The 18,124-nt window shown below is 40.4% G+C and overlaps 1 protein-coding gene across 6 annotated transcripts in view; it reads left to right on the forward strand.

The window, feature by feature from the left end:
* The window catches only part of lipf (lipase, gastric), a 61,232-nt gene that overhangs the window by 24,904 nt on the left and 18,204 nt on the right, over window positions 1–18,124 (forward strand). For all 6 annotated transcript variants that reach the window (XM_060841879.1, XM_060841883.1, XM_060841884.1 and 3 more), the window contains 3 exons: window positions 3,177–3,245; window positions 5,179–5,299; window positions 11,344–11,458. In XM_060841879.1, coding sequence (XP_060697862.1) covers window positions 5,186–5,299; window positions 11,344–11,458 — 229 coding nt within the window. In that variant the 5' untranslated portion in view covers window positions 3,177–3,245; window positions 5,179–5,185. The remainder of the gene's footprint in view (window positions 1–3,176; window positions 3,246–5,178; window positions 5,300–11,343; window positions 11,459–18,124) is intronic.

Below are 18,124 nucleotides of genomic sequence, written 5' to 3' on the forward strand. Positions count from 1 at the left end.
CATCTGCAAACTTACTAATTGTACCTCTTATGCTCGCATCCAAATCGTTTATGTAAATGACAAAAAGTAAAGGACCCAGCACTGATCCTTTGTGGCACTCCACTGGTCACAGGCCTCCAGTCTGAAAAACAACCCTCCACCACCACCCTCTGTTTTCTACCTTTGAGCCAATTCTGTATCCAAATGGCTAGTTCTCCCTGTATTCCATGAGATTTAACCTTGCTAATCAGTCTCCCATGGAGAACCTTGTCGAACGCCTTCCTGAAGTCCATATAGATCACATCTACTGCTCTGCCTTCATCAATTCTCTTTGTTACTTCAAAAACATGAATCAAGTTTGTGAGACATGATTTCCCATGCACAAAGCCATGTTGACTATCCCTAATCGGTCCTTGCCTTTCCAAATACATGTATATCCTGTCCCTCAAGGTTCCCTCCCAACAACTCCCTTATTAAACAGTGGCACCACGTTAGCCAACCTCAGCCTTCTGGCACCCCATCTGTGATTATCGATGATACAAATATCTCAGCAAGAGGCCCAGCAATAACTTCTCTAGCTTCCCACAGAGTTCTAAGGTACACCTCATCGGGTCCTGGAGATTTATCCACCTTTACGCGTTTCAAGACATCCAACGCTTCCTCCTCTGTAATATGGACATTTTTCAAGATGTTGCCATCTATTTCCCTACATTCTATATCTTCCATATCCTTTTTCACAGTAAATACTGATGCAAAATACTCGTTTAGTATCTCCCCCATTTTCTGCTGCTCCACACAACGGCCGCCTTGCTGATCTTTGAGGGGCCCTGTTCTCTCTCTAGTTACCCTTTTGTCCTTAACATATTTGTAAAAACCCTTCGGATTTTCCATAACTCAATTTGCCAAAGCTATCTCATGTCCCCTTTTTGCTCTCCTGATTTCCCTCTTGAGTATAAAAGCAGTAGGAGTATATTTTTCTAAGGATTCACTTGATCTATCCTGTCTATACCTTATGTATGCTTCCTTCTTTTTCTTAACCAAACCCTCAATTTTTTTCAGTCATCCAGCATTCCCTATACCTACCAGCCTTTCCTTTCACCCTAGCAGGAATATACTTTCTCTGGATCCTCGTTATCTCATTTCTGAAGGCTTCCCATTTTCCAGCCGTCCCTTTACCTGTGAACATCTGTCTCCACTCTGATTTACGGTGTTTGCTTTAGGATGTAAACCAAATGCACTTATGAGACCAGAAGTATGCTGGTTGACCGAGGTCCAATGTAATTGGAACTTAATGCAGGGAGTATACACATCACTGTTATAGTTTATTATGTAAGTAATTTATCTTGTAAATAATGCAACTTTGCCTTAAGTGAAACTTAGCAGACAACCTTTTCACGCACACCCGCAACTAACTACTCAGACATCACAAAGGTTGCAACAATACAGTAAATTTCCAGTATTTGGGGCATATAATTTTTGCAGTTTATTGGAAATGCCAGTTCATAACATACTGATTAAAACAAAGTTTGCTGTACATCATCTGGAAATGGTTAATGATGCCCCTTCAACCCACCTAATCAACAAATTGATGAAACTGGGGTAAAAGTGTATGTTGAGGTTGTCGAACAGACGTGCACTGTTAGTGTTGCAGAAATAGTGGAGCAATGTGAATTCTCAAAACCAGATAATGCTGAAAAAGACTGAAGAAGATTTCAGTGAATGGAGAAAATAACTTGAGCTTCAACTGTTGATAACTGATTAGATTTGCTAAAAGACAGACTTGCTTCTCTACGCAAGAGGTTATGTGATTACACATTCTCCACTTGTTTTTTGCCTTTTTTGAATGAAAGTAAAATCGGCAAGTTTATATCAGGAATTTATTCAATGAAACAACCAGAACTTGTACGAGGGCCCAATCTCCTATGCCTGCTGCATTTCCAGGGACCCATTTAAGGAATGACTGAAGATTCATTTTAACTGTTACAGCAGTATGGTATTGTATGATTTGCTGTATAATTTATTTTGTTTGCGTGTACCACAATTCAAATTTCAAGTGGTTTCTTATAACCTTCAATGTTTCCAGCCTGTATGAAATCGGTCTCTCTGTTCACAATGTGGAGAAGTTGGTGTTGGACTGGGGTGGACAAAGTTAAAAATCACACGACACCAGGTTATACTCCAGTAGGTTTATTTGGAAGCTCGAGCTTTCAGAGCACTGCTCCTTCAGGTAGCTACCTGATGAAGGAGCAATGCTTTGAAAGCTAGTGCTTTCAAATAAATCTGTTGGACTATAAACTGGTGTTGTGATTTTTAACTGTCTCTATTCACAGTCAACTTAGTTCTCATGGACACCACTAAATATTAGTGGTGTTTAAAAACAGTAATCTGAGCTAAGAAATTTAGCATGTCATTTCTTTTCCCCTTTAATTGAGCAATTCCATTACATTGCCATCACATGGTTGATCATCAAAACTCTATTTTAAGAAGAAGCTGTTATCCGCTTTGGACATTCCTTGGCAGTGGACCCAATTTGTTTTGACTTCTGGTCACACTAGGATCATTTGGTGTGGTTAACACAATTCATTGCTATTCCCCTGGCAGTCTGTTGGAAGCTGTAGTTGGCGCCAAGGGTAACAGTTCTTCCTCTTTTATGTGATGGGTGTTGTATAAAAGGTAGAATGAGGAATCGCTCCATTCAGTACAACTAGTGTGTTGATGGTTTACCCTTCAGAGGCGCAAGTAGTTTGAGTCAGATTGCTGCTTTATTTCTCAATGTTTGTAAACTCGTAAGCTAATACAAATGATAGCAGCGTGATAGCAAGTTTATGCCAAGTGGTATTTAACTTATCAGAGCTTGATATATTATTTGTAAAAATTGTTGCTCAGAGTGCTAACATTTGTTTCCATAATTTGATGTGAAGATAATAGATGAGTTAACTGTCAGGTGTTTATCTATAAATAGCAGTGAGACAACCTTTTTAGAGGAATACAAAAGGAGGACAAATGTTAAAATTTATGTAAATGTTTAGAGTTGTAGATAGAGTTGATATTTCGAGAACAGATGCCTATTTTGTAGTGATTAGTAGAGGTTCTCACTGGCAAGAAAATGACCTTGTCTCTTAAACTAAGTTCCCTAATCTTTTTGTTTTGCTTTCTTTCTTATTGTTTTCTATTTAGAATGTTTCCTTCCTTTTCAGATAAACAAAGTTGATTTTTTTTCTGCCTTGGCCATATTCAGATTGGGGATCATTCGAGTTTCGCATCAAGTATGTTGTAACTAAGTTTGATATATTTTATTAAGTTATATGTTACCTTTCTTTATAGCTCCTGCTTGTAGTTGTTGTTTAGTGACAAAATATCACCCAAATGTCAATCGTGATGTTTGCTAAGATATATCTCCTATTATTTCACTTGCAGGAATTTTAATTAGCATTATTATATACATCTCCACATTTTACTGCTGCTTGTTTTTGTACAAAATACTACTGGAATTCAAGCTGTTAGCAGCAGTTAATTTTTCTTACAAAGCTTATTTATGTTTACAGTTGTTTTGTACAGTACATTTTAAGAAAATCAACATTATTTTTACATTATAACTTTCAAAAGATTGCATTGATTCTGCAGCTGTCACCTGTTGCAGGATTAATGTCTTTTTAATTGTCCATAGAGTTTGTCTTGCTTGAAAGAAGTAATCTCAAATATCATCCAATTGTCAATATAGTGTTTTAACTGTTAGCGAATTGGAAAATTAAATGTTGCTTATTATCATTGTCGTACACCATAGAATGACGCCATTTGGCCAATTTTTCCTGTGCTGACTCTTTGAAAGATTTTGTCCGTTTACTCCTACTCCCTTGTTCTTTCCTCCATAGCCTGGATTTTTTTTTCCCTGTGGAGTTATGGCTAAATCTGCTTCCACCACCCCTTCAGATAGTGAATTAATGATTTTAGAATTTCATTTTGCCTAATTTTGCATATATAGTATAAACTTGATCTTTTAATAACCATCTGGTTCAAAGTTTGTGAGAAGATTTGTAGCTCGGGTGCTCGTTGTTGTGGTTCTGTTCGCCGAGCTGAGAGTTTTTGTTGCAAACGTTTCGTCCCCTTTCTAGGTGACATCCTCAGTGCTTGGGTGCCTCCTGTGAAGTCTGGCTGTCAGTTCAGAAATGCTGCTGATGTATGGTAGTGTGGCCAGTCCTTTGGGTTGCGGCATGTCCTCGTTCCGTTGTCTTTCCCTTGGGCATCTGTTGATGAAGTTTTCGGGTATCTGTTTTTGGTGAATACCTTGTATAGGTGTTCTTCCTCCTCCTTTTTGTAGTTCTGGTGTGCTGCAGTGTGTTGTGGCCCTTTTGAATAATGTCAACACGAAGGTATACAGGAAAGCCACACACACAGACCAAGTCCTGAACTATGAAAGCAACCATCCCAACACACACAAACGAAGTTGCATCAGGACATTATTCAAAAGGGCCGCAACACACAACAGGAGCATTTCTGAACCGACAGCCAGACTACTGCGACCACTAGGACTCATAACAGCACACAAAGCAACAGCCATGCTCAGACAACAACTCACCAGGACAAAGGACCTGATACCCAGCATGAGCAAAACCAATGTAATGTACAAAATCCCATGCAAGGACTGCACAAAACACTACATAGGACAAACAGGAAGACAGCTAACAACCTGCATCCATGAACACCAACTAGCCACGAAATGACACAACCAGCTCTCCTTAGTAGCCACACACTCAGATGACAAACAACATGAATTCGATTGGGACAACACCATTATTATAGGGCAAGCCAAACAGAGAACAGCCAAGGAATTCCTAGAGGCATGACATTCATCCACAAATTCTATCAACAAACACATCAACCTAGACCCAATATATCGGCCACTGCAGTGGACAGCAACTGACAACCGGAAGCGGCAGAGACACACCACTATAAATGCCGGAGGAATCAGCACAGAAGCGCTTCACAGGAGGCTCCCAAGCACTGAGGATGTCACCTAGAAAGGGGACGAAACGTTTGCAACAAAAACTCCCAGCTTGGCGAACAGAACCACAACAATAACATCTGGTTCCCTACAGTGTGACCATTGGTGATTTATCTGAGTGGCTTCACTTTCACCACAATGTAAAGTATTTGTTTGGTTTTGATAAATAACTCAATTTTGTATACTTTTTTTTGCAGATCAAAGATGAGCCTTCTGTTTTTTGCGCTGTTGTTTCTAATGAAAGATGAGTGTGTGTGCAAAAAGATTCTGGTAACCCCACATCAGTTGAAGGTGGACCCTGAAGCATTTATGAATATTGTAAGTTGCTAATTTAGGTGACAATAAATTTCCAACAAGATTGCTCAACATTAATACATAATACTGATACTTAAAAAATGTATTTCATTTCTACTTTCTGTGGAAATGCATGGCTTTGAAACTTTTTCAAAGTACTTGTAAAGTTATATGTGGTGTCATGTACATATCGTATGTACATTATAAGGTGAAGGAAAAGTTATTCCAGAAATTCTGATATTGCACTTGTTTCCCCCAGTTATCTCATCTTCAGTTTTCTTGCAGGGCAGGATTCCATTGGAGCTACGGTTTTGTTAGAAATATCTTTTGATATAAAGGACAGGGTAAATAGATAAACAATATATATGTCAATCGCACAGTCCCCAATGAGTTGGCTTCAGATTAAAATTGTTACTCAGCAGGAGAGGTTAGCAGAGATGTTCTTCTATTGGATTGGAATTCTTTGCCATAATCAAGGTAGAAATAATTGAATAATTAGTTGAAGCAGAGGAAGATGGACAACCTTAGACTACTGGGGAAGAAGGCAGAGTTAGGAACTAGAAGAAGTTCCACAGGGTATGCCTCAACCCTGTAAATCCTGTTGATTCAGATTTTATTGCCAATTGTTCATCAAACTGCAGAGGGCATCAAAGCTGAACCTTGTACTTCTGGGTTCTGTACGCATTCTCTACACCTATTTCCAAAAGGGTTCATGTTTTGTGATCCAAACAGGTATTCCTGGCTGAGGTTTGCCTTCTCTCACCCAGGGGTACATTGACCAGCTATCACAAACTGAAGAAGCTGCTAACCAGGGCTCACTGAACTATACAATGTTCTCACTTATTTATATTCTTGAAAAATAATTTAGAGAGAACATAAACAGGAGTATTTTTCAGTAACGTGTGTTTAATGGCTCCCACAGACAGCACACAAAGGCACTTGGTGAAGATCGAGGTCAAATGATGAACACAGGCTAACCAGCACTCTGAGTGCAATTGCATTTCTCCAATCACGCCCTCTTTCTTCAGAAAAATCTTCTAAAACTTGCATACGCTATAATTTCCTGCTTCACATTGCTCAAGTTAGCAATGTCCATGATGACCATGAAAATCGTCATTTGTCAACCAAAGTGTGGTCACTTTCAGTTCAACTTGCATCTGTTTCCTCACATGCATTGCATACATAGTCTTTAAATTGTGCTGGTCTCCTAATGATACACAGGCGCATTGTTATTGACTGTTCCTCTGGTATCTACTCATTCCTTCTCTGATTTGTGCCATTCTTGTAACAGCATTGTTGCTGTGGTCAGTGTTGTTGTTGATCCATTTCTATTGCTGGAGCGCAATGGAATTCTAAATCTAATGGCCATTCTGTCTTCTGTGCAGGTGATGAGATCACTTCTTCGTGATCTGCACCACCTGCATAGAAGACCGAATGGCCATTAGATTCAGAATCTAGACTCAGATCACTTCTTCATGATCTGCTTGTATATAGAATCTGTGGCTACCATCACTTGTTAACTACGTTGAATCAAAATAACAACTATTCCACATAGGCCTGAAGTTGTCACATGGGCTGACTTTTATTGAGAGCGTTGTACATTTGCACTGTGACTGGTTTTCTGGTACTTGGCTCTGGCAATGACTTAGCAGTTTTATCAAATCAAAATTTGACTCCGTTGTTTCACATTGTTTTTGTCATTCAAACTTAGTATTTTTGGCTTCAGTAGTTTTTTTTGCTGTTGGAAGAGTAGTTTATATTCAGCATGACGTTGATCTTTGAATTGAACTACTTTTCATTTCCTCAGTAGGTGTGTTTCTTCACTCGAATTGTCTTACACAAACCTGTTCTGGATTTGCTTGATTTATTTTTTGTTTCTGATCCCTTTGATGATGATCATTGCTGCCTCAGTCTTTCCATTTGACTGCGGATAATGTGAAAATGATGTGAGATGTTGAATTTCCCAAACCTTATAAAGCAGCTGAATTATTTGCTTGTGGATTGAGGTCTGTTGTTGGCTATCACCATCCATGAATGCAGTAATGACTGAAGTGTGCTTTCAGGCATTCTACAATCCCACTGGTCAGAGTAGTAGTCAACAAGTTCTTACGAGTGTGAAGAAGTCTATTCTAAGCTTCATCTATGATTTATTTGGGGTGTTATGTGTCACAAATGGTTTGAGTATGCTAAGCCTGGTATTTGTTCCAAGCACTGCACTGCAATGCCTGGTTGTGTCCTTAATCTCATTGCTAATGCTTGGCCAATGTAGCACTTTACTCGCATTCCTTAGACTATACACAATTCCTGGTGATTTGCATGAATGTACTTCCAGATTTCCCCTCATCACCTTGTAGGGATTGTGATAACTAACTCTATTTCCTTTGTACAAGACACTATTTGTGCTATCTGTTCATCTCTGTATGCCCAGCGCTCCCTTACAACCACAGTTGTGACTTTGATGGTTTTAGGTCATCTTTCATCATTTCTTTTTGCAGTACTCGGAGAATTGCATCCTGTTGCATCGTTTAGAGTAAAGTGCTAATCTTCCATATTGATTGTCGCTGTAGGGTAAATGACTTCTAAAGAGTTTTTCTAGCTGTTTTTAAATCGAATCTGAAAGATTTCGCATTTCTTGATTCTTCAGCATTCGTTATAGGGAGGAATCAACTTGAAACATGTTGAGTGTGTACATCTGCTTCTCTTGCTTGCAATTCACATCCAGATATCTCTACAAGTGAAGTAATGAGCTTTATTTTGGAGAACTAGGAGCAATTAAAAACAGCTTGAGAAAGATACTTTCAAAAGGCTGGTTGGGGATGTATTGGTACTATATTGTTCCCAAGCAGGTATTGATTAGAGAATTCACAAGCAAAAACAAAGAACTGTGGATGCTGGATATCTGAATTAAAAACAGAAATAATTGGACATGCTCAGCAGGTCTGGCAGTATGTTTTACCTCAACCAAGGATTTCCCAACCCCTGTGGTTGTCAGGGCCCTCAGTCAAGTCCAATCTATCTCCCACTTTTCTGCCCCCATTGTTTGTCATCCACTGTCCACAGAACTGATAGGGTTTCCCAATCGTCCATTTACTAGGTTAAAAAAAAATGACTGCAGATGCTGGAAACCAGAGTCTAGATTAGAGTGGTGTTGGAAAAGCACAGCAGTTCAGGCAGCATCCGAGGAGCAGGAAAGTCAACATTTCGGGTAAAAGCCCTTCATCAGGAATACAGTTTTCCTGATGAAGGGCTTTTGCCTGAAACTTCGATTCTTTGCTCCTCGGATGCTGCCTGAACTGCTGTGCTTTTCCAGCACCATTCAAATCTATATGCTCATTTTTTTGCCCAACCAGTATCCACAAACTGCCATTTATGTCACTCCCAATGGGATGCCACCACCAGATACACATTCACCTCTCCGCCCTTGTCAACCCTCCACAGGACTGTTCCCTCTGAAACATGCTGGTCCGCTCCTCTTCTGCTGCACCTTCCCAAGCAATTGCAGAAGGTACAACACCTATTTGTTTACTTCCTCCCTCCTCACTATCCTTAACCACCTTTCAGGTGAAGTAGTCGTTGTACCTACACTTCATTCAATCTAGTCTACTGTAGACACTGCTGACAATACGTTCTCCTTTACATAGTGGAACACCTACATTCTGACTGCAAAAGTGACTCGAATTTCCAGTTGCCTACCATTTCAACACCGTGTTCCTTGGCCAACATCTTTTTCATCACTGATGAAGGGCTTATGCCTGAAACTTTGATTCTTCTGCGCTTCGGATGCTGCCTGATCTGCTGTGCTTTTCCAGTGCCACACTTTGATCTCCAGCATCTGCTGTCCTTACTTTCTCCTTCTAGCTTCAACATCTCTGTTAGTCTTGCTGCAGTGCTCCAGTGAAGCTCAGTGTAAGCTGGAAGGAGAGCATCTCATTTTCTTCTTGGAAATCTTGCAGTCTTTTGGACTAGACATAAAGTTCAATAATTTTAGGGCCTGAGCACCACCTTCCATGTCCTTCCCTAACCCCTATGCACTAGGCCTTGTCATTTACATGGGCTATCATTACCACAGCTAACCCGTTTTCACCCATGAAGAATCTGATTTAGTATCTTTACTCCCTCTCAGGCTCACCATTATTCATTAGGAGAAAGTGAGGACTGCAGTTGCTGGAATTCAGTCAAATGGTGTGGTGCTGGCAAAGCACAGCTAGTTGGGCAGCATCTGAGGAGCAGGAGAGTAGATCTTTTGAGCATAAACTCTTCATCAGGAATGTGGAAACATGCCTGATGAAGAGCTTCTGCTCAAAATGTCGACTGTCCTGCTCCTCGGATTCTGCCCGACCAGCTGTACTTTTCTAGCACCACACTTTTTGACTCACTATTATTCATTCCTTTGTCTGCCCACCTGCTGTTTTCGCTCTCTGGCTTCATCTCCACCTGTCATTTATTCATCTTCATTGTCTCTTCATTTGAATGCAACTAGTTGGATCGTGCTGCATTAGAATTGCCCAAGTCTGTCTTACTGGAGTTACACTGGAACGTGACTTCGTCATTGACGTCATAGTAAAGGGAGTCCTCATTTAACGTTGCACTGCTTAACATTGCCTTGCCTTGGAATGCAGCAACCATTCTCGCGTCTTGTTTCTTACCTTTAGGCTCCAGGCTTCGATTTCCTTTTGCTTCTGGTTCTGCCCATGGGTGCTTACTGCCCTCTTGAAAGACATCAGTCAATGCAGATAATCCTGGGAGTCCACTCAACTTTTGCCATGAGACGGAGTGTGGTCAATCTTAGTGTTGTAAAATATTACATTTTTAGTTAATTTTAAAATATTTTGTTTGATTTACCAATGTGGGGATTTGTGGCACAGGCATAATGTTTTAATTTTTTTTGTTAAAGATGCAGAACAGAAGCTAAGTCAAGTTTTAGCATTGATTCCTATGGGAACATCTGAGATTGGCAATAAATTCTTGAGCAAATTTCTGTCCCCTTAGCAGTTGGATTTTGTTATGAGAGTACCCAAGACAATCCTATTTGTGCACACTCATAAGATTCAACTGAACCCTATCAGTGCTGTCACTTGCTGATATCCCCTTGAGCTCTGCTGAACAAATATCATTCATTCAATGTTGGCTCCCTGAGGGCAGGAGTAAAAATGCACAGCCATTTTTATCCACCCAGTTGCAGACTTTTTTATGACTTTGCTATTTCTTTCAGTAGCTATCTCTTCAACTTAAGCTCTCCATTTTCAGTTGCACCTCTGTGGCATCATGTTCCATGCTTTAAGCATTTAATATCTGCCACACACTGCGCATTAAGGTGTTTACAGCAGAGGTTGAGATCACATGACTACAGCAAGTCAGCCAATACAGAAAGAGTACAACAGGGCAGTTGTATGAACTCTTGGAATGCTTTTTGAAATAACTCCACAGAAGCCAAATTAACAGCCCCAATCAGATAACTCCTATTCTGAGGTCCACCTGGCTGACTTTGTTACAGTCGTGACACTTGTATCGCATAGAAACGTACAAAGATGCTATACAGTACCAGGGGAGATTGTGAAGACAGCTCAGTCTTGACGTGGCAGTGGCTCCCTCAGGATTTGAGTGCTAACGGGATAAAGTAGGGGCAAAAATAGATTCCCATCAATGGAGATACCCATCACTGACCAAGTCTTGGCATTTGATGTTGAATTAAGTTACAGATCTGTGGGTTCATTTGAGTGGAATCAGCACTTTTAGTATGATGGTTTAACGGTAATACAGATATCAAGAGAGGTACTTTTCTTTACATATAGTGGTTCCATTCATTTAGATACAAGCTGCTAGTAGTTTTGAATAAAGTTTTGCTCAAAATCATTGCAAGTCCAATAATTCTAACAATATTTGATTTTTTGGAGCATGAGCCCTCTGGTTTTTCATCGATTCTTGACTGATCTATTTCCGTTAATTATTCTGGGTATTACAGCTTTCATAATGGTCTGACCTACTCATTGTCTTTTTATTTTCACTTCCTTGTTTTTACTTTCCAATTTTTAAAAGAAGGTGACTAATTGTACTTTGTGCTTTCCCAGCCTCAGCTTATCTCCTACCATGGATACCCAAGTGAAGAGTATGATGTGGTGACTGAGGATGGATATATCCTCAGTGTAAACAGAATTCCTCATGGACTGGCAGGGACTAATGAAGGTAACTGCAAGATGGTAATTTGGCGGCTTCAGTAAGAAGTGTTTAAATTCCATACACTGAGGTCACACATTTTTCAGCTCCAATTCATTTTGAACTCTAATTCAAAGCTCATTCATTGGATTGTATATTCTGTTTTGATGCTGAAAGCGAGACTTGTACTTTTTTGAGATAATGGTACATATTGCTGTTATGAACTGCAAGTAACATATCTATATAAAAGCAATAGTAAACTGCTTATTTCGAGTCTTACATTAAACATACAGAAGGCAAACAGTGTGGGTTTTGTGTACCTATAGGTAAATTTATTGCTGACAGTAAAAAGATGTTGGCAGAATATGGAGCAGAGCCTTTGGAATGGCTTACTGGAGAGAACAATAACTACTTGGACTGTTCAAGAAAGAGTTCAAAAAAAGTATCTAATTGCAAGATAGGGGTGTTTAGGGAGGGATTTGGGAGAAGGGTGCTTGGGGATTGAGGAGATCCTCAAAACAGAGGATTTCTAAAGTTGCAGGTGAGACTGTAATGCAACCAAGAAGCAAACTTCAACTCATTATTATCTTGAATGAATCTGATGAACTGGATTTACCCAAAAATTACATGCCAGTGATAATTTGCCATTCCAAACTCATTAGATTAGATTAGATTCCGCACAGTGTGGAAACAGGCCCTTCGGCCCAACAACTCCACACCAACCCTCCGAAAATTAACCTCCCCAGACCCATTTCCCTCTGACTAGTGTACCTAACACCATGGGCAATTTAGCATGGCCAGTTCACCTGACCTGCACATCTTTGGGCTGTGGGAGGAAACCAGAGCACCCGGAAGAAACCCACGCAGACACCGGAAGAATATGCAAATTCCACACAGTTGCCCAAGGCTGGAATCGAACCCGGGTCCCTGGCGCTGTGAGGTTGCTGCGAGTGGGAGTGTTAAAAGTTTCACTTGCATGTAAATAGAGGGTTTCAATCTTTAACACATTCATGAGATGCAAATGTTGGTTGCATATATAGCCCATCTCTAGCTGCCCTTCAGGAAGTAGCAGTGCAAAATGACATAAAAGATGACATTAGAATTACAAAAGAGGAAGTGAGAATAAAGGAAAAATATAGAATATTAATTAATCCCTTGGAAATGAATAAATTGTGAACTGAAAGAAGGAACTTGTTTGCATTTTATATTGCATTTCATGGCGCATTTCATGGCCAATGGTGAACTCCTTATTAAAATGCTGAGCAATGTCACAACAGATTTACACATAACAAATCCCTGAAACAGCAATGAGATAAATGGCCTCTTAACCTGCGTGGTAATATGGATGGAGGAGTAAATGTTGGTTAGTGACTCTGTTCCATTAATAGTGCTATTGGAACTCTGTCCACCTGCATAAGCAGGATAGGCATCACCTCTGCCAGTGTAGCCCCCTCTGCAGAAGCAATGTGGCAACCTGAATTGTATTCAATGTTTCTGAATTGTACCTTGTACCTGCAACCTTTTCGTTTAGGCATGGAAGTATTTCCAGCCAGTGAGAACCGATTTGGTTTTACACTTCAGGTTCCTTCACATTCCTCTTGTCCCCACATCTCCTGCTCCTAATCTAGTTCATTGGCCTTGTTGTGCATGTGATAGGAGCAATGGATTTCCTGGTAATTGGTCATTGAAGGACTCTCTATCCAATATATTTTCATGTTCAACAATAATAAATTGTCAAGTTTTATTACCTTTTTACAAAAGATTTTAACAACATCTGGAGATTAGTATATTGGGTTGATAGGATATTTTGAAATATGACATAAGGTATGAATCTGAAGCTTTGTCTCAAATGATAATTATTAAAATTGTGATGTATAACATATTGTGCAATTTGAATGTTAAAAAAAGCTGAACTACACATTAAAATTCTTGTATCTATTATTTCCTCAAACCAAACTGCAATTGAGACAAATCATCGCAAAGTAAATTACAAAAGAATATATTTATAAGCTTGTGTCTGTGCTAAGTGTTAAATTCCACCCTATTTGTCCCAGTATAACCTTCAATTACCTTTTGCTTGAATTCCTGTCTGGACACCAGACTACGCCCGTGTTTCATCTTTTTTTTGTTGTTGTTCTCTCTCATTCTTCTGTGATAGTATTGGGTGGAAGTCTCCACATGCATATTGACTCAAATACACAATATGTATTGGGGCGGAGCCAGATGACTTGGGCAGACAAAACCCCCCATACTTTTAAAAATGCTAATTTTGAAGAAAATCTTTCATTTCTTCTATTTGTTTCAATACTAACTTTAAAATCACACAACACCAGGTTACAGTCCAACATGTTTATTTGGAAGTACCAGCTTTGGAACACTGCTTCTTCCAGGTAACTAGTGGGGGGCATGATCATTAGATGCAGAATTTATAACAAAAGATCAGTATCATGCACTTAAAATGATTTTTGAACAAACCTAGATTGCTGTTAAGTTTTTCATCTTTTAGAATGGGATGCAGGTAAATATGTAAATCCCAGAACTACTTTTAAGTCACATTCTCAAAAGAACTTAAGGTTTCATATATAAAAAAAGTGACATCTCAGCTCAGGCATAATATTAAAGGCGTGAGGTTAGAGTCTGCCTGTATTCCAATTTTGAGTCAAATTTGTTCTATTTCCAAAGTAGGAATTTATAAAATGTTAAATGGATTGACTGCCTGTGGGTTGTGTGCATCATGAGCAAGAGTAGAATGTATCTGCAAATGCAAATTCACCCCATAGACTTTTGAATGTGTGTGAGGGAGAGCGAGCGAGAGTTTGTGAGAGTGCACATGAGACAGTGTTTGTTAGTGTGTGTGTGAGTATGACGAGTATAAGCCTGTGAGAGGCTGTGTGTGTATATATAAGAGTGTGTATGTGTGTGTATAGTGTAGTGGGGTCACCTGTAGTGTGATCAACAAGGCGGCCTTTGTGTGGAACTGCAGAAAATAGGGGAGATACTAAATGAATATTTTGCATCAGTATTTACTGTGGCAAAGGGTATGGAAGATACAGACTCAAGGGAAACAGACTCAGCATCTTGAAAAATGTCCAGATTACAGAGGAGGAAGTGCTGGATGTCTTGAAACAGGTAAAGGTGGATAAATCCCCAGGACCTGATCAGGTGTACCCGAGAGCTCTGTGGGAAGCTAGAGAAGTGATTGCTGGGCCTCTTGCCGAGATATTTGTATCATCGATAGTCACAGGTGAGGTGCTGAAAGACTGGAGGTTGGCAAACGTGGTGCCACTGTTTAAGAAGGGCAGTAAAGACAAACCAGGGAACTATAGACCGGTGAGCCTGACCTTGGTGGTGGGCAAGTTGTTGGAGAGAATCTTGAGGAACAGGATGTACATGTATTTAGAAAGGCAAGGACTGATTAGGGTTAGTCAACATGTCTTTGTGCGTGGGAAATCATGTCTCACAAAGTTTATTGAGCTTTTTGAAGAAGTAACAAAGAGGATTGATGAGGCCAGAGCAGTGGATGTGATCTATATGGACTTCAGAAAGGTGTTCGACAAGGTACCCCATGGGAGACTGATTAGCAAGGTTAGATCTCATGGAATACAGGGGGAGCTAGCCATTTGGATACAGAACTGGATGAAAGGTAGAAGACAGAGGGTGATGGTGGAGGGTTGTTTTTCAGACTGGAGGCCTGTAACCAGTGGAGTGCCACAAGGATTGGTGCTGGGTCCTTTACTTTTTGTCATTTACATAAATGATTTGGATGCGAGCATAAGAGGTACAGTTAGTAAGTTTGCAGATGACACCAAAATTGGAGTTGTAGTGGACACCGAAGAGGGTTACCTCAGATTACAACAGGATCTTGATCAGATGGGCCAATGGGCTGAGAAGTGGCAGATGGAGTTTAGTTCAGATAAATGCGAAGTGCTGCATTTTGGGAAAGCAAATCTTAGCAGGACTTAGATACTTAATGGTAACGTCCCAGGTAGTGTTGCTGAACAAAGAGACCTTGGAGTGCAGGTTCATAACTCCTTGAAAGTGGAGTCTCAGATAGATAGGATAGTGAAGAAGGCGTTTGGTATGCTTGCTTTTATTGGTCAGAGTATTGAGTACAGGAGTTGGGAGGTCATGTTGCGGCTGTACAGGACATTGGTGAGGCCTCTGTTGGAATATTGCATGCAATTTTGGTCTCTTTCCTAATGGAAAGATGTTGTGAAACTTGAAAGGGATCAGAAAAGATTTCCAAGGATGTTGCCAGGGTTGGAGGATTTGAGCTATATGGAGAGGCTGAATAGGCTAGGGCTGTATTTCCTGGAGTGTCGGAGGCTGAGGGGTGACCTTTTAAAGGTTTACAAAATCATGAGAGGCATGGATAGGGTAAAAAGGCAAAGTCTTTTCCCTGGGGTGGGGGAGTCTAGAACTAGAGGGCACAGGTTTAGGGTGAGAGGGGAAAGATATAAAAGAGACCTAAGGGGCAACTTCTTCACGCAGAGGGTAGTATGTTATGGAATGAGCTGCCAGAGGGTGTGGTGGAGGCTGGTACAATTGCAACATTTCAACCGCATTTGGATGGGTATACGAATAGGATGAGTTTGGAGGGATATGGGCAGGTGCTGGCAGGTGGGACTAGATTGGGTTGGGATATCTGGTTGGCATGGACGAGTTGGACTGAAGGGTCTGTTTCCAAGCTGTACATCTCTATGACTCTACGGCATAAACCCAAAGTCCCAGTTGAGGCCATCCTCATGTGTGATAGCCAAGTTTGGTACCCATGAGGATGGCCTCAACTGGGACCTTGGGTTCCCGTCATACTACAGGTGATCCCACTACACTATTTCCCCCCCCCCCCCCCTTCCCCTCTGACACACTCCCATTCTTACATACTTTCGCACTCACGCAGACTCTCATACACACACGCTGTCTCGCGACATAATCCCATACAACCCCCATACTCGTCCATGCACGCAAACTCTCACAGGCTTATACTCCGTCACACTCATGCACACACTGTACCAAGCATGTGCATATGCAAGCACACTCCGGCTCACGTGCTCTGTGTGTCACATTCCCCCACGTGAATACAATAAGACTGTGGTGTGAATTTGTACTTGCTCACACATTCTGTTTTTGCTCAAAACTGCAGGCAGTCAATCCATATAACATATCATAAATGCTTACTTTGGGAATAGAACCAGTTTGACTCAAGATTGGGATACAGACAGACTAAACTCACATCTTTAGTGCATTGTTTGAGCTAAGATTACACCTTTTGTTGTAAAACCTTAAATTATCTCAAGCATGTGATTTAAAAGAAGTTTTGGGATTTACATATTAATGAGCTGAAACCTACAATCCAGTCTAAAAGATAAAAGACTCAACAGTAATCTAGGTTTGTTCAGAATATCGTTTTAATTGTATGACACTGTGATCTTTTGCTATAAATTCTGTGATGAAGCAGCATTCTGAAAGCTAGTACTTCCAATTAAAGCTGTTGGACTATAAACTGATGTTATGTGAATTTTAACTTTGGCCACCCCAGTCCCATACTGGCATCTCATTATCCTTCAGTACTGTTCAACATCCATTTTTTCTTTGTGCAGTACATTGAGGGATCTATATTTTAAAGCATTTAAATGGGTAAATGCATCCCATTCAGTTGTATTAATTTGCTCAGACAAGATAGCCAGCTTTTAGACTAGAGAAATAGTCTAAGTTTTAAGCATGCTGGGCTGCATTGAGAGTATCACAAGTGGCTCCATTCCTTATTGCTTTCTAGTAATCCCTGTTGTATAGTGTGCATGTGGGTCATTAAGTCAACCACAGGTTCACGCAAAAGAGAAAGCATATAATGTGATGAATGGCATTGGGAAGCCAGAGGATTGAGAAGCTTGCCAAGACCAATAGATCGCAACAAAAAAAGAAGGGCGAAGATTAAATCTGGGGGTAAGCTAGCCAGTAATTTAAAGGAAGACTGCAAGTGTTTCTTAAGAGATGTAAAGGGCAAAAGTAGACAATAGGCTGCTGGAAAATGACGCTGGAGAGACAAAACTGGGAAACAAGAAAATGCTGAGGAACTGAATAATTACTTTGTGTCAGTCTTCACGGTGGAAGACACTAGTAATATCCCAAAAATTCAAGAGTGAGGGAAAAGAGCTGATGAGTATGGTGACCATCACCAAGGAGAACGTGCTATAAAAACTGAATGGCCTGAAAGTGGTTAAATCACCTGGGCCAGATAGATGGACTACACCACAGAGTTCTAAGAGCGATAGCTGAAGAGGTAGTGGAGGTGTTAGTGGTGATCGTTCAGGAATTGCTAGGAACTGGAATGATTCCACAGGACTGGAAAATCGCTAACGTGACACCCCTGTTTAAAATGGGAGTAAGGCAAAAGACCAAAAAAAGACGAGACTGATTAGACAGACTTGGTTGTGGGTAAGATCCTGGAATCTATTGTGAAGGATGAGATTTCTGAATCGTGGAAGTATATGGTAAAATAGGGCAAAATCAACATGGATTCATCAAGTGGAGGTCATGCCTGACAAATTTGCTAGAATTCTTTGAGCAAGTAATGAGCAGGTTAGACCAAGGAGAGCCAATGGACATTATCTACCTGGACTTCAAGAAAGCATTTAACAAGGTGTCGGACAGGAGGCTACCGAGTAAGATAAGGGTCCATGGTGTTAAATGCAAGGT

The sequence above is a fragment of the Hemiscyllium ocellatum genome, chromosome 22, assembly GCF_020745735.1.
Source record: "Hemiscyllium ocellatum isolate sHemOce1 chromosome 22, sHemOce1.pat.X.cur, whole genome shotgun sequence".
NCBI lineage: Eukaryota > Metazoa > Chordata > Chondrichthyes > Orectolobiformes > Hemiscylliidae > Hemiscyllium > Hemiscyllium ocellatum.